At 45.3% G+C, this 13,625-nt stretch overlaps 1 protein-coding gene across 11 annotated transcripts in view; it reads right to left on the bottom strand.

Moving 5' to 3' along the window:
* PLCB1 (phospholipase C beta 1) overlaps positions 1–13,625 on the bottom strand; it is a 3,004,223-nt gene that overhangs the window by 495,632 nt on the left and 2,494,966 nt on the right. For all 11 annotated transcript variants that reach the window (XM_069608284.1, XM_069608285.1, XM_069608286.1 and 8 more), the window contains one exon: positions 377–463. In XM_069608284.1, the coding sequence (XP_069464385.1) occupies positions 377–463 (87 nt within the window). The remainder of the gene's footprint in view (positions 1–376; positions 464–13,625) is intronic.

Genomic DNA, 13,625 nt, shown 5'->3' with positions numbered 1-13,625 from the left:
ACTGTATCGATTGCAACAATAGGACGGTCCTTCTACTTTTATATGGACTGCTGCAGCGGTCCTTCAGGTAAGCTCAACGTTGCGCTTATGTAGCTGCAGCATTTGGGTAGCCAACATTTGGGTGCACTGCGAGATTTGACAGAGGCAGACATACCATAGTATAAAAAAAAAAAAAAAAACGCAGGCACCTTTTAGTGTATTTATATATTTAAATACAAAGCACAGAACAGTCTTGAAAGGGAATTTATTTTGAGTTTGAAGTACTGATAACTATTAGCAATTAACTATTGAAGGCCTGGTCTAATTCCAAGTTAAAATATGGTTTTAAAGAAATGCTGCATGTAATCTAAACTGAAGATAAAACAAAACACATTACCTTGGGTTTTTCATCCAAAATCTGCTGCCGAATCTCCTTGTGCGTTTCCAAAAGCTTGTCTTGCCGTTTAGTCTGCGCGTCCTCCAACTGCAATACAGAAGATCCACGTTAGTCTGGCTCCTAAGACCAACACACCCACAAGGATTGTTTGAATTTTTCTGACTGTATTTTAGAGAATACTTCAGTAAAAGATAATATTACTACATGTTAGAACTACGACAAAGTCCAGTAATTAGCAAAAAACATCTTAGATTGCATAAATTAACTAGTACTATTAACCAGGGTTGGGTCTGCAACCTTTGTCTCTCCAGGTGTTATGGACTACATCTACCATCAGCCCTAGCCAGCATAGTCTATGATGAGGGAACATAGGCGATGTAGTTGAAGAGCCTCTGGAGAGCCACAGGTCGCGGACCCCTGCACTAGGGCTTTGTGAAAAAGAATGCCTTCAAAAGCAAGCTGGTGATTTTCTGTTGGAGATGCAATCCATCCAACCACTATTACGTTAGGCAATACAGAGTTCCAGCGTGATTCAACCCCAAGGGCCTCATTACGACCCTGGCGTTGGACCATGGTGCTATTAGCACCATGGTCCATCCCGGATTCCGCCATGGTGGATGGCGGAATTACCGCCCCATTACAAGGTTGGTGGGGCGGTAATTCCCCATTCACCATGGCCCCTTCCCCATTCCCATTTTTGGCCCATAGGGCACAATGGGAATGGGGAAGGCGCTAATTACGGCACCGTAAATTACGGTGCCGTAATTAGCACCAAGGTCCCTTAGCGGGTTGGACTTTAACGCCTGCAAAAGGCAGGCGTTAAAGTGTGAATCTGGCGTTATGGGTTTAACGGCGCCGCAGCCTTTTACGGCGCCGTTAACCCCTTAATGCCAGGTTTGTAATGAGGCCCCAAGACTTGATTATTTAGGAGTTTCCTGTTATGATGAAAACAACCAAGACATATGTATTTTTTCAGCCAATAAGGTGGGCAGAATGTTTCAGTATTTGGATTGGATGGAACGCAGAGTATTTCTGCCTGTCCCTGCTATTCTATGGGCCTCATCTATGAAATATTTTACGCAACGCAAAGTGACTTTGCGTAGCAAAAGTACATTTTGCAGTGCACTAAAAGGATTAGCCCCCCCCCGAATTGCAAATCAGACTGCGCTGGCCCTTCCTATTTTCCACTGTGCTGGAGCACTTTGTGCGACACATCGCGCAACACATAGGAAAGGTCAGCGCAAAGTAAAACATAGGGGTGGAACATGCAAAATCATCATTAAATGAGGAAAATGAGGAAGAACCTGGGCGTGGTGAGGGAGCCACCGTACAACCAGCCAACATACCTGATCAAACACTAGGTAAACCCTATTCGCAGAATATATCACACAATCTATGAGACTCCTAAGCAAAGTGATCAAACCGCCACCCTTAATCTGTTGAAAAGCACAAATCGCAATGAAAGGCCATGTATAAGAAGCGCTATTCAACTCCAACTAACTTAGGATTGCCACAATGCTGGACCCTGCATTGTTGGCTTGGATCCTACTGCATAGAAGGAGGAGGAGAGCCAGATTATTCCAACCACACACAACACTATTTGGGATGCCAGGCAAGGAGGTGTATGCAAGATACCACTACTCTCCCCATGTCATACTTGACCTAGTCATGTAGTGGGTGAATACCTGGCATCACCTACCATGTGCTCACAGGCTGTGCCATCTCCAGTAAAGAAGCTAGCAGCCTTGAACCTCCTGGCCAATGTTTCATTCCAGCACACCACTGCCATCTTTGGTGGCATATCGCAGCCCACACAATCTATGTGCCTTCACCAGGTTTTGTGCTGCATCCTAGCACATGTGCATAGACACATATACATGCCCGCACACTGCAGGCGAGGCAGTTAGTGCGTCAAGAATTCTACGCAGTTGCACACTTTCCACAGGTCCTGGGAGCCGTCAACTGCACACATGTAGCGCTCCAGTTCCATCCCCCCGAGAGACTGAGAACTCAATCGAAACAGGTAACATTGGCATTCCATTAATGTGCAGGTGATCTGTGATACCAAGGGACAAATCATGCATGACAATGCCAATAAACCGGGATACACGCATGACAGCTACATCTTCTGCTATTCTGATACATTGCATCGGGAACCTATGGAAACACCTGGCTGGTTGGTGACTATCAACCATCACGCACATACAAGCAGTCACATGACAGCCAGAGAGTAAGAACAATCAATGCTAACAACAACCATTTCCCCTTTGCATGGGACAGTGCCTACCGACTTGCTTTCTAGTCCCCTGTTTCGCTATTCTGAAGCTCCCAGAATTGTTGCCTCTCCTCTTATGCATGTCACCGCTGGCACTAGTTGTTAAAGGTTTTGCTTCCTGAGGTTTCTTTCCCACACTGGTTCTCGATTTCAACTTATGGGTGAAGAAATGCTTCCTGTTTGCCAGCAGCTGATATCGGTTGTAGCGGGGAACGTTATCCGTCTCTCATCATGAACACTTCTTGCGTTCACAAAGCGATCTTCAAGTTTTATTATATTGTTGTCGTGTGTCCTTATTATGAGCACCGCTTGTGTTTAAACAAAAGCCCTTCAAGTCCCAGACAAGCGGGGGACTGCCATGACTTTGCTGCGTTCGGGCAAGATAGCCCCTGCAGCATCTGGTTAAGCCCTTCTCACGTCTGTCACTTGTCAGTACATGGACTACAGCTGGATGCTCTGGTTTCTTCGTGGCTGGTACTGTGTACTGTGGCATGGTTTTGGAGTATGCACACGTGTTAACAGCTGTGCAGCAAATCCCTTTTCATACTATAGGGGAGTTGCAGGCTATAACATGAGGCAGCAGGGTATCCTTCACAGCTTCAATGCACAAAGGCAGTATTACATCCCGTCCAGTTACACAGTCTGTGTGCATTTGTGGCACTCTGTAAAGATGGAGGAGGCACCACTGATCGAAGTCCTGGTTTCTGCCATCTCTTGGGCTCCGGCAGTGGTGCTCCGCCAGTCTCCGTAGTTGTGGAGCAATTTGGTCTGCTTCTTCATCTCTTTTACTGCTACAGCTTTTTCCTCTCTTTTCCGTCTTCCACGCCGCCACTGTTTAATTCACTCTCTCTGCTACTACCACTTCGTCTACTCCCACTTCTGCTACTTCTACTACCACTTCTTCAATTGTATCTGTTCTCTACTTCCCTTTTTATGGGAAGAATGTCTCACATGACTGAACAACCACTAGAACGTTGATGATACTTTTTCAGCACCTCTCTGTAGGGCCTCCTTGGCGCAGTACATACAGCACTTATAACTGGTGGTTTCACTTAAGAATATTTTGCTGGGTATGTCATATGAGAGTTAAGTCAGACTTTCTTGACTGGGGTAGTGTTCCCTTGTTGGCAGATAGGGACGCAACATATCGGTTTGTCAAACACCCCTTTCACATCTATCACATCAAGTGCACAAACCACCAACACAGTCATAGCAAGTGGAAATAAAAGTATCCCCGTCACAGGGCCACAATCCCAAACAGAGTGAAGCTTTCCCCAGGCACAATGTCACCATACCATGTGCTACCCTGAGTGGCATGCACCAACTACAACAAAAGGCTCACTGGCTTGTCAATTTCATGATGTCTGCCTCCGAACTATTGCCACTAGAACTGCTCAATTCCACACAATATAGGTCAAATCTCATAACAGAGTGAAGCCATCCCAGGAACAATGTCATCATATCATGTGCACCTCTGTGTAATAATGGCCTGGAAACCCCCCCAACTGCGTTCAGAGATTCATCAGCCAGAAAAACTCAGACTCAATGATGGAAATAGCCAAAGTGAAAAGCAAAACCCAGTTTCATTAACATACAAAATAAAGTAGGGACAGCATGCAAGCAAAAGGGTTGCAGTTCTTGGAGCTGTCATACAAAACAATAATGTATATAACAAAACACGTCAGAGTGATGACATAGTGATACAAAATGTATGGGGTGAGGGGATTGGTTAGGGGAATTGACTATATGTATTTGTTATATGGGTTTAACTTCTGATTGAACAATACCTATATGATGGCTCCTCCTGTGACCACCTCTAAACTGCTAACAAAAACAAAACATAATTTATATGATTAACTGTTGGTTGGCGCAATACATTCTGGGTGGCCTAGCATCAGGGGTTTTGATTGGTTGGCATTCAACTGGACAACCTTGGGCAACTGACAGGTCGTCAAGACATGAGCCAGATAGGAGTAGGGGGAGAGAGGTCCACAGGGCTGCTTTCTTTCAATTAAAAAAGATACCATCCTAATTCCTAGGCCAGGAGCCAGGGTGATCGCCTTTGTAGTTAGTCTTGCGAGGCGCCTCATGTCTGGAAATATACGTAAGGAGTTAAGGCAGGTGTGTTGTTCACTGCTAATGAACGAACAGTGTTCTTCAGTTACGGGTCAAGTGTTGGAGGACCACATTTCTGATTATTGTATCCAGCATTTATGAGTATTTTAGCAAATATTGGTAATAGTGTTATGGTCTCTCCTGCCACTGGGGTCACTCTTGAGCTTATTTCTCATGGAGTCTTCTGACTTATAATTATCCTGCACATGGCTCACAATAGTCGGGGCGTGCTTTTCCAGACTTTAATTAATTTAGAACTATACTTCTTGTGTCCTGGGAACCCTTATCTCATGCCTGCTCTGTAATGTTCAGACCCTTCCTAACTTCTCTGTAACCTTGGCTTTGGCTTCAGTATACTGTTTGGGCCCTGCATGAATCTGAATTGCCATAATTCAGCATTTTCAATTCTCATGAAACCTTAAGGTCTTTAAGTTTAAGAAACGTGTTGTGGCTTCCATTTTAGAAAGGCTGTCTGCCCATTACTGTTGTATTTCTATGTGTTAAGCTTTGATTCAAAACAATTAAACAAAATGAACACCAGAGAATAACGCAAGGTTTGTAAAGGATACAGGCTGGTAGTAACAAAAGGATACACTCGAAGACTTCTTCCAACAGGAACGTCGGAGGTAGGACGTAGCGTATCAAAAGAGAACCTTCTAACTAATGTCACTCTCTGACTAGTACGATCTACAGTCAGATAGAGCTATTAGTGGGAAGGGCATGAGTGGACCAAGATTCACCAGGCTGTAGAAAAAGAGGAGCTATTTAGAATTCTATTTGCAAAGTAGGACAATATGAACCTATGTTGTAAGCACTGACCTGGAGATGCAGCCAAGGAAGTCCTAAGAAGTCCAAAGAATCCAAGGAAACAACGGCAAGGGAAGGGTAGTGAGGATTCTGACCCGAGCGAAACGAGGGCCGCACTAGAGACAGGTTGGTGCACACGCAGGAGAGCGTCCACAGTCCCGTGCACATGTAGAAGATGTGAGGAAAGTCTTGATCCTGGAAGGTGTGCCCAAGCAGTACAAGTTCGGTAAGTAAGGTAGAGCTGAGTCTTGGTAGACTGGAGCGGAGTAGAATGCAGAGTTGGCCTCTGCAAGGTCTAAAATGGAGCAGTCTGCAGAGCGGGACTCTGCAGGGTCTGAAATCGGTAGAAGCAGAGCGGGTTGAAAGTGTATCCTGGAAATAGGGCTGTGCGGTGACTCCGTCGGGGAAAAGCAGAGGAGTGCCGTCTAGAGCACGGATGAGACCGAGCTTGAGAAGGAACTGGAGTAGCGGGAAAACTGCGTCGGAACGCAGGAAGGCAACCGTGCCTAGATGAGTACGGCAACTGCAAGGAAACAGTAGCAGAAATCTCCGATATAAATGCCTTGGAAGGCAGGTGTCTGCGAGAAACAGCAGACAAGCTCCGGAACGCGAGGATCATAAACAACAATCAGAAGCGCATGTGTGAAGCTTCCGCTTCCTTAAATGGGGTCAGCTGACATGCGTACGCACGTAGACGTCACTGCGCTGGTCATGTGATGAGTATCTTAGCAATAGCGTTTCCCGGACAGTTTCCACTGAGTATAGAACGGTCTAGCCGTTCTCAAAGCTGATGACACCGGGAAACCGGAACGTGTAGGTGTAGCCGGATGGGGAGGCAGGTATGACACTATGTTAGTTAACTATATATGCCTGTTGTTTATGTAATATTCAGCTTATATATTGCTTATGTCAGGATTCTTCATGTCTTCATGGCTGCAATGTTAATGTCCTTCATGTGTAAATGCATATTTTGACCTACTCCATTCTCTTCAATTGAGTGCATGTGTACTTCATGCCTAGTGATGCATATGTATGGTTCTAGTATCAGTTTTAGATGTTCTTGCCATCTTCAGCTTACATCATGTTCATCCCTTTTTGAACCTGCCTGGGATAGTGGCAGTATGGTTTTCTTAATGAGTAGCGATTCTCATCTGTGCGCTATTGGGATGGGGGAGGGGCCATAGCTGTGGATGACATTTCCATCTGTCCTCAAACACTTCCTCCTTTGTGCCCTCAACCGCATAAGGTATTTTGAGGGTCCATATTTTAGTCACCCCCTTTATGTGCTTCTCCAGGCACCAGGTAATGTAGCAGCACTACCCACTGGAATTACAATATACCCGTCATCCAATGTAATTGTTTTTTTGTTTGTTTGTTTATTTAGTTGATAATGCGCTCTGAAGCCTTAGGTAGCTGGGCGCAACAGAGATAAGTATACTTCAATCTTAGTTACAACACACACAAAATAGTACAGCCTAGACGACAAACTTTAGTCACCGCGTGCATGTTACAGAGGTGCAGTGGTGCTAAAGAATCCAAGGTGCAAAGGTACAAGTCGTGGACACATAATACATGGGGACTTCATGACTTGGTTACAATAGATACAATAGCCAGAGGACATCTCTGCTGAAGTTAGAAATGTGCTCTCTGTTAGGAATATTTAGTGCTTCTCTTAGGGCATTATTTTGCAACCTTGGAATTTTATCTAAGATGTATTTGTTAGCACCTGAGTATAGGGCGTTACAATAGTCCAGTTTGGACATTATTAGAGCGTTAGCAAGTATGATGCAACTGGTTTCGGAGATAAATGGTTGCCAGGCTCTAATAAGTTTAAAGGTGTAGGCTGTCGAGGATGCAAGGGAGTTGACCTGTTTTTTAAGTGTTAAGGTGGAGTCAGGTAAAAGCCTAGCTTTTTTACTACTGGCATCACCTTAATTGTATTGCCGTCAATATTGAAAGAGGTGTAACTGGGGCTAAGTTTGTTTATGTTGGACTCTGTGCCAAGGATCAAGATCTCAGTTTTACCGTCATTCAGGCAGAGGCCATGGGATGCCATCCATGACTGAATGAGGAGGTATATCCTGTTTACCAAGGCCGTGTCCTCGAAAAAGTTGCCCGAAAGGGGAATAATGATCTGAGTGTCGTCTGCATAGTTTGCTTAAGTGACACCCAGTCTGTCCAATTTGTCGAAGAGGGGCTTGGCAAAGATGTTATACATAGTAGGTGAGACACAGGAGCCCTGTGGCACACCGCAAGAGATTTGGATGGGGTCTGCGGAGGCTTATGGGGAGAAGACTCATTGTGCGGTTTGCTAGAAAGGATTGGACCCAAGTTAGAGCATCACTTGAGAAATTGACAGCTGACTCGAGGTGTCTGCACAAGACTGCATGATCCACCAAGTCGAAATCCGCTGATAGGTCAAGGAGGAGTAGTATTGCTGTTTTCCCACTGTCCTTCAGCTCATCAATTTGGGTCTTGAGGTCTATTAATGCCGTTTCCGTGTCGTGTTGGGCACGAAAGCCAGACTGGCGGGATCCTAATAGGTGGTTAACTTCAAGGTACTCCTGAATTTGAAGGTAGGCTACTCTATCAATAAATTTGAGGAGGAAGGGGACTGTAGTGATTGGTCTGTAAATATTCGGTATGGCAGGGTCTAGAGTTTGCTTCTTCAACAGTGGGAGAACCCAAGATTCTTTAAGGTTATTGGGCACTGTATTAGTCTTGAAGGAAGCGTTAATACGCTTGGAGATGAAATGGGCTACGTTTCTATCTGCGTCCTTTACAATTTGTGCCAGACAATTGTCACCCAGGCAATTCGAGGGCTTCAAGGAGAGCATTATTTTCTCGGTCTCTAGGATAGAAATTTTGGTGAATCTAAAAGGGGTGGTGGATCTATCCGATGTGGGAGGAGTGGCAAGTTGTGGATCCGTCTGGAGCAATAGGGACTTTTTATTGTCTATTTTAGTTTGGAGTGATGCAATTTTATTTGACAAGTCATTTTGGATGTTGGTGCACCATTGCTTGTCTTTAGGGACATTGTTTGTGGGTGGGATAGGGATTTCCATTTCCCGGAGAATGGTAAATAATTCCTCGGTATTGGAATTAGCCTTTGATATTCTGTCATTGAACAGGTATTTTTTTGTTTGTAAGGTTTATTTATTTTTTATACATGTTAGCGAGGTTAGTTAGCTTTGCTTTATTCTCAACTGTGAGAGAGTGACGCCATGTGGCTTGGAGTTTTTGTTTTTGGAGTCTTAGTTCTTTGAGGTGTGGTGTGAACCAAGCATTAAGTTGAGATTTCTGTCTACTTTTGCAGAGTTTAACAGGTGTGATGGAGTCAAGGGCCTTTGTCATCGAGTTGTTGAAAACCTCCACTAGGAGGTTAGGGTCAGCTTTACTGGCAAGGGCATTGATAGATGGGAGGAGGTGAGGTAGAAGTTTTTCTATTGTAATATCCTTTTTACTTCTGGTTGGGAGAGGGGGTGCCATGTCAATCACTTCAGAATTGTGAAGTTCAAGGGTGGAGGAGAAGCTGATGAGGTGGTGGTCAGTCCATGAATGTGGTGCAATGTTGGTGATGGAGATATTACAATTCAACTCGCCCACCCAATCGAGGATCCTCCCTTTGATATGGGTCGGGGTAAGACATTTTTGTGTGAGACCATGATCTGCCAACATGACTGCTACTGATTGGGCATGTTTGTTTTCCTGGTCATTGAAGCCCAGGTTAAAGTCTCCCATCAGTAAAATCTGTGAGGAGTCTTTCGTGTTGTTAGTCAGAAGGCTGCATAAGTCCTCCACGAAGGTTCACAATGGGCCAGTGGGTCTGTATACCAAATGAATGGTTAGTGTCCGGTGGCTGGATATGGGTAGTTTGGCTGTAAGCACCTCGCATTAATGATATGCTACTGGCATGGCAAGTCTGAAGGCAAGGTTGTTTTTGGATATAATAGCTAGGCCGCCTCCTCTGGGATTGGAGTTGTCTATTCTAAGTATATGGTAACTGTCTGGGATAGCTAGCATAAGGGCAGGGCCTGCTGCGTTGTGGAGCCAGGATTCAGTTATTGCTAGAAAGTCCATGTTCCCATTGGATAGTGTGTCTGCAATTTCAGTGGGGTTTGCCACGAGGGATCTGGCATTAATGAGAGCTCCCAAAATAGCTGTGGTGCTGCTGAGTTTATGGGGAGGAGAGTGTATGGTTGCGGGTTGGTTAATTCTGGTATGAGTATGAGAGGAGGGGGCGTGCATAGCGTTAGGTATTCTATACCTCGTCTCCTGCTCAGGCTTGGATGTTAGTTCCAGTACTTGAGGGATGGCGTTAAGTTTAAGGTGTTTTTTTGGGATGGAGTTACTATTAGTTTTTGGCTCGTAGAGACAGGGAAGTCTAGCTCTTAGTCTGTTATTTCTATGCTGAGCTGAGCATGGTGCGATCTTAAAGAGGGCCATGGCAGTATAGAGGCAAAATAAAAATAGGAGTAGCTGATTCAGCTGGGTCTTATTTCTGTTCATGGCTAGAAGTAGGGCAATTCACAAACGAATAGGCTGGTCTAGCATATACCAGCTGTTCACAACTGGGCTAACGCACACTAGGTAAAGCAATTCACAGAGGCTGGACTGACTTACACAGGCCGTACACAATTAGTCTGATCCACTAAAGTAATGTACAAATAAGCTGGTCTAATATAGGCAGGCAGTTCATAGTTAGCAATACAATAGATGGGTACCCTCTACATCGCTGGCAAGAGGGGAAACAACCAGAAACAAGGCACAGAAATCAAGCCAGCGGATATAAACAAGTCCACTATAAACAACACAATCCCACCAGTATTCGGGGCGGTCCCTCAATCAACCCCTCAGATCACTACACGTAATACATAGACAAGTTGTTTTGAAAAATGTATGTATTTTTCTTCATTTAATTAGAAACATTAAAATGATTATTAAATAGATCAGTGCTCATATAAGAGTAAGTATAAATATAGGACATACAGTTATACAACATGAATAAAGTGCAAAATGTGAAGAAAAATGCTAATATCACAATAGAGCTGCTGGGAACTTGCTGCCCGATTACAAGCTGGGTAATAATCACCATCGTCCAAAATAAGTCCAAGTCAATGTCAAAGGATAAAATCCACTTGTGAAGACCTTTCAGTTTCTTGTTTATTGCAATGTTTAAACTGCTAGATTCGGAACTAACAACTTTTTTTGCTGCCACTATCAGGATTTAATCCATCTTCGAATTCATTTCGAAACCATCCTGACTATATTCGGTTGACTAGGATTTTGTCCACCCGAGGGATTCCCTTCTCTCGAGTGGATTTTATGCAAATTGGAATAGTATACATCACAGGTTCATTTGCTAAAGTACAGTGGGCTGATTCAGCTCAATTTAATATAATAGCTATATCAATTTGCTTTAATAACAAGACATCAAGGGCTAGTTTGAGAGATATGGAATCCACGCTACTCACAGTGTAGGTCATGCTAGTAAAGCAGGAGCAGGCGTTAGAACAATACATCAGCAATGTGGGAATCGTGTCCAGAGATCTTCGCTGTGATCTGACATCCATACCAGAGTGTTGGCCAGTCACACACACACACACTCTTCAGACACATGCACATATGCACCATGCATGTCCATGATGATGCCAAAAGCACCCATCTGTGACACCTCTCCCATGGCCAAGTCCAGACACATGTAATCAACCATGTGCATGTCGTCACATTCTGCCGCGCATCACATATTGCTACACAAACACCATTGATGTGACACATGCTTAAATGCACTCACATGCAGCACTGTCTGGGACATGCACACAGACATCTGTACAAGAGACATACCAGATATAAGGCCAAGGTGCACACTCCAACCATACATCAACATGCACATGCACTATGGTGGACAAGTACACATGGACACTTACCAGTTGACTCCAGACGGAGTTCCAACTCCATGACCTGGAGTACAGCGCTAGGTAGAACCGCTTCAGGACCTACTTGTTGTCGGTGGTCAACCGTCCCCGGGACCCCTCTTGGTCCATGCCAGCCTTGAAGAAGCGCTGGGCCCTGTTGCAGGTCCTGGCTTTGAAGTCCTACCAGCGCTTGTGGACATGGATGTATTCGCAGGGTGCCACCCCCTCCGTGTTGATGGCAACCACAATGTCCGCCCAGATCTTCCTCTGTCCTTCCTTGCCAACTTGCGATGGTCCGAGGAAGAGGGCATCATAATGCACTAGGACTTGCTCCACCAGGATGTCAACGTCCCTGGCTGAGAAGCTGACAGCCCTATGTGTCACTGTGGGAGGTTGCCACTTGCCTCTGATGATGTTGTTTTAGACATGGCAACCCCAGGAGCAGGTGTGGGTGCGCAAGGTGGTCCTGGTGCTGGGCTATGGAGCGGTGGTCTGGCATGGCGGGAGTCTTCTGGATCAGCAGATATGGTCCTAGGTCCAACAACAGGAGCACTGGCAGTGGATGTACAGCAGGCACCAAAATTGCAGGGCACGTGGGCAGCAGGCGCACACACAGTGGGCAGGCAGCAGCAGATGGCTTGTAGGAGGCAGCTCGGAGCACTTGGAGGCATGTAAATTGGCTGGTGGGCAGGAGCGTGGGTCTTCCGTGTTACTCACGTGGCCAGCCAAAAACAGAGTGACTCTGCACATGCAGAAACAGTGCGTAAGCATGAAACCAGAGGAAAGGCCCTGAGCATGTAACTTACGTGACACGCGCTGAACATTGGGGATGTCGTTCAGGATCAGGATAAAATAGTGCATAGTAGAGCATCACAAGCTTGCCGAGTTATAGTGGATGGACGTGTGGACTTCGTTTTCATGCAATCTCTTCACTGCGTGCAAGCCTCTTGTTTTGGTGGGGGATTGCCCCTGTGCACACGCATGTGTACTTTTGAAGCTGATGGTGAGTTGCGTACGCATTTTGCATTCTGTAGGTGCCCCTTTTGTCGCGTAACCCCTTATTTAACATCTCTGTAGCTTACTTGTCCTTCGCGTACGTTTTTTTGTGTGTTGCTGGGTGCCACAGAGTACTGCGTTAGGTTTTTCCTTTCCACGAGGGCTGCCAAGGGGTCACGTACACATATTTTTCATTTTTGGGGTGCCAAAGGCAGATATCGTGCACAGAGTCACTTATCACAGAGTTCTAAGCATAATGCCAAAAAAAAAGTCATACCTTTGTTTTGTGGTAATGGATGCTAATGTGGATGAATGTGCATGTTTAAAACACATACTGATGTTCCTCCCATCTCCTACCATGAAGTGGCAATGTGTTGGCATGTGCTTGCAACGGTTTCATTTACCCATATCATACACCATATTAGTAAAACGGGAACTCTGTACTTTCCTTTCCACAATGGTATGCAAATTGTTCCCCACTAACCTACCTACTAAATATCTCATAAAAAGAAGTCACTAAAGCCACCTCTGAATGTATCTTAGCAACTTACAGTCACTTTCCAAAAGGTCAGTGTCTGCACGGGTGTGGTGCTTTGTACGCTGCACTGTTGCCAAAGGCTCTTTATAAATCTGCCAGCTTCCACTTTGCGCCCTTATCCATAAGAGGTGTGTGCAACGTGTTCTTGGCCTGAACGGCAGGGATCAGATCTCTGTTCGACTAAAATGGCTGCAATAGCTCCCAGTGGCTGCGAACAATAAAATAAAAGCCCTGTGCATTATGCAGAAGGCCTTTTAGTCCCTGGGACATCAATACCTTGCACTCTCACTTCCTAAATGTCTGCTTGCTCCAGCTCTTCCTTCAATTGCCTCCTACTCCCTTCGGGTCAGTTGCTTCTACACGCAACCAGATGGTGGTAGATGTGTTTCTTCTGCTAGGACCGCCCTGTGCAATACTCTCTCTGTCTCCCTGGACCTTGAGGAGAAGCATTGTAGTCTCTGAAACCACCTGAAAACCTTTCCATGTCCTTCTTCTTTTCCCACTCCTCTCGCCTGCTCACTTCCTGGCTAAAAGGTATCCTGCACTGGTTTCCTACCCACCCTATAATCTATACCCAAGGCCACCTCCTTGCCTACAGTTCCA

The sequence above is a fragment of the Ambystoma mexicanum genome, chromosome 4q, assembly GCF_040938575.1.
Source record: "Ambystoma mexicanum isolate Mex_15411 chromosome 4q, UKY_AmexF1_1, whole genome shotgun sequence".
NCBI classification, from domain to species: Eukaryota; Metazoa; Chordata; class Amphibia; order Caudata; family Ambystomatidae; genus Ambystoma; species Ambystoma mexicanum.
Note: the sequence above shows the minus strand (reverse complement) of the source record. Positions and strands in the feature narration are given on the sequence as shown.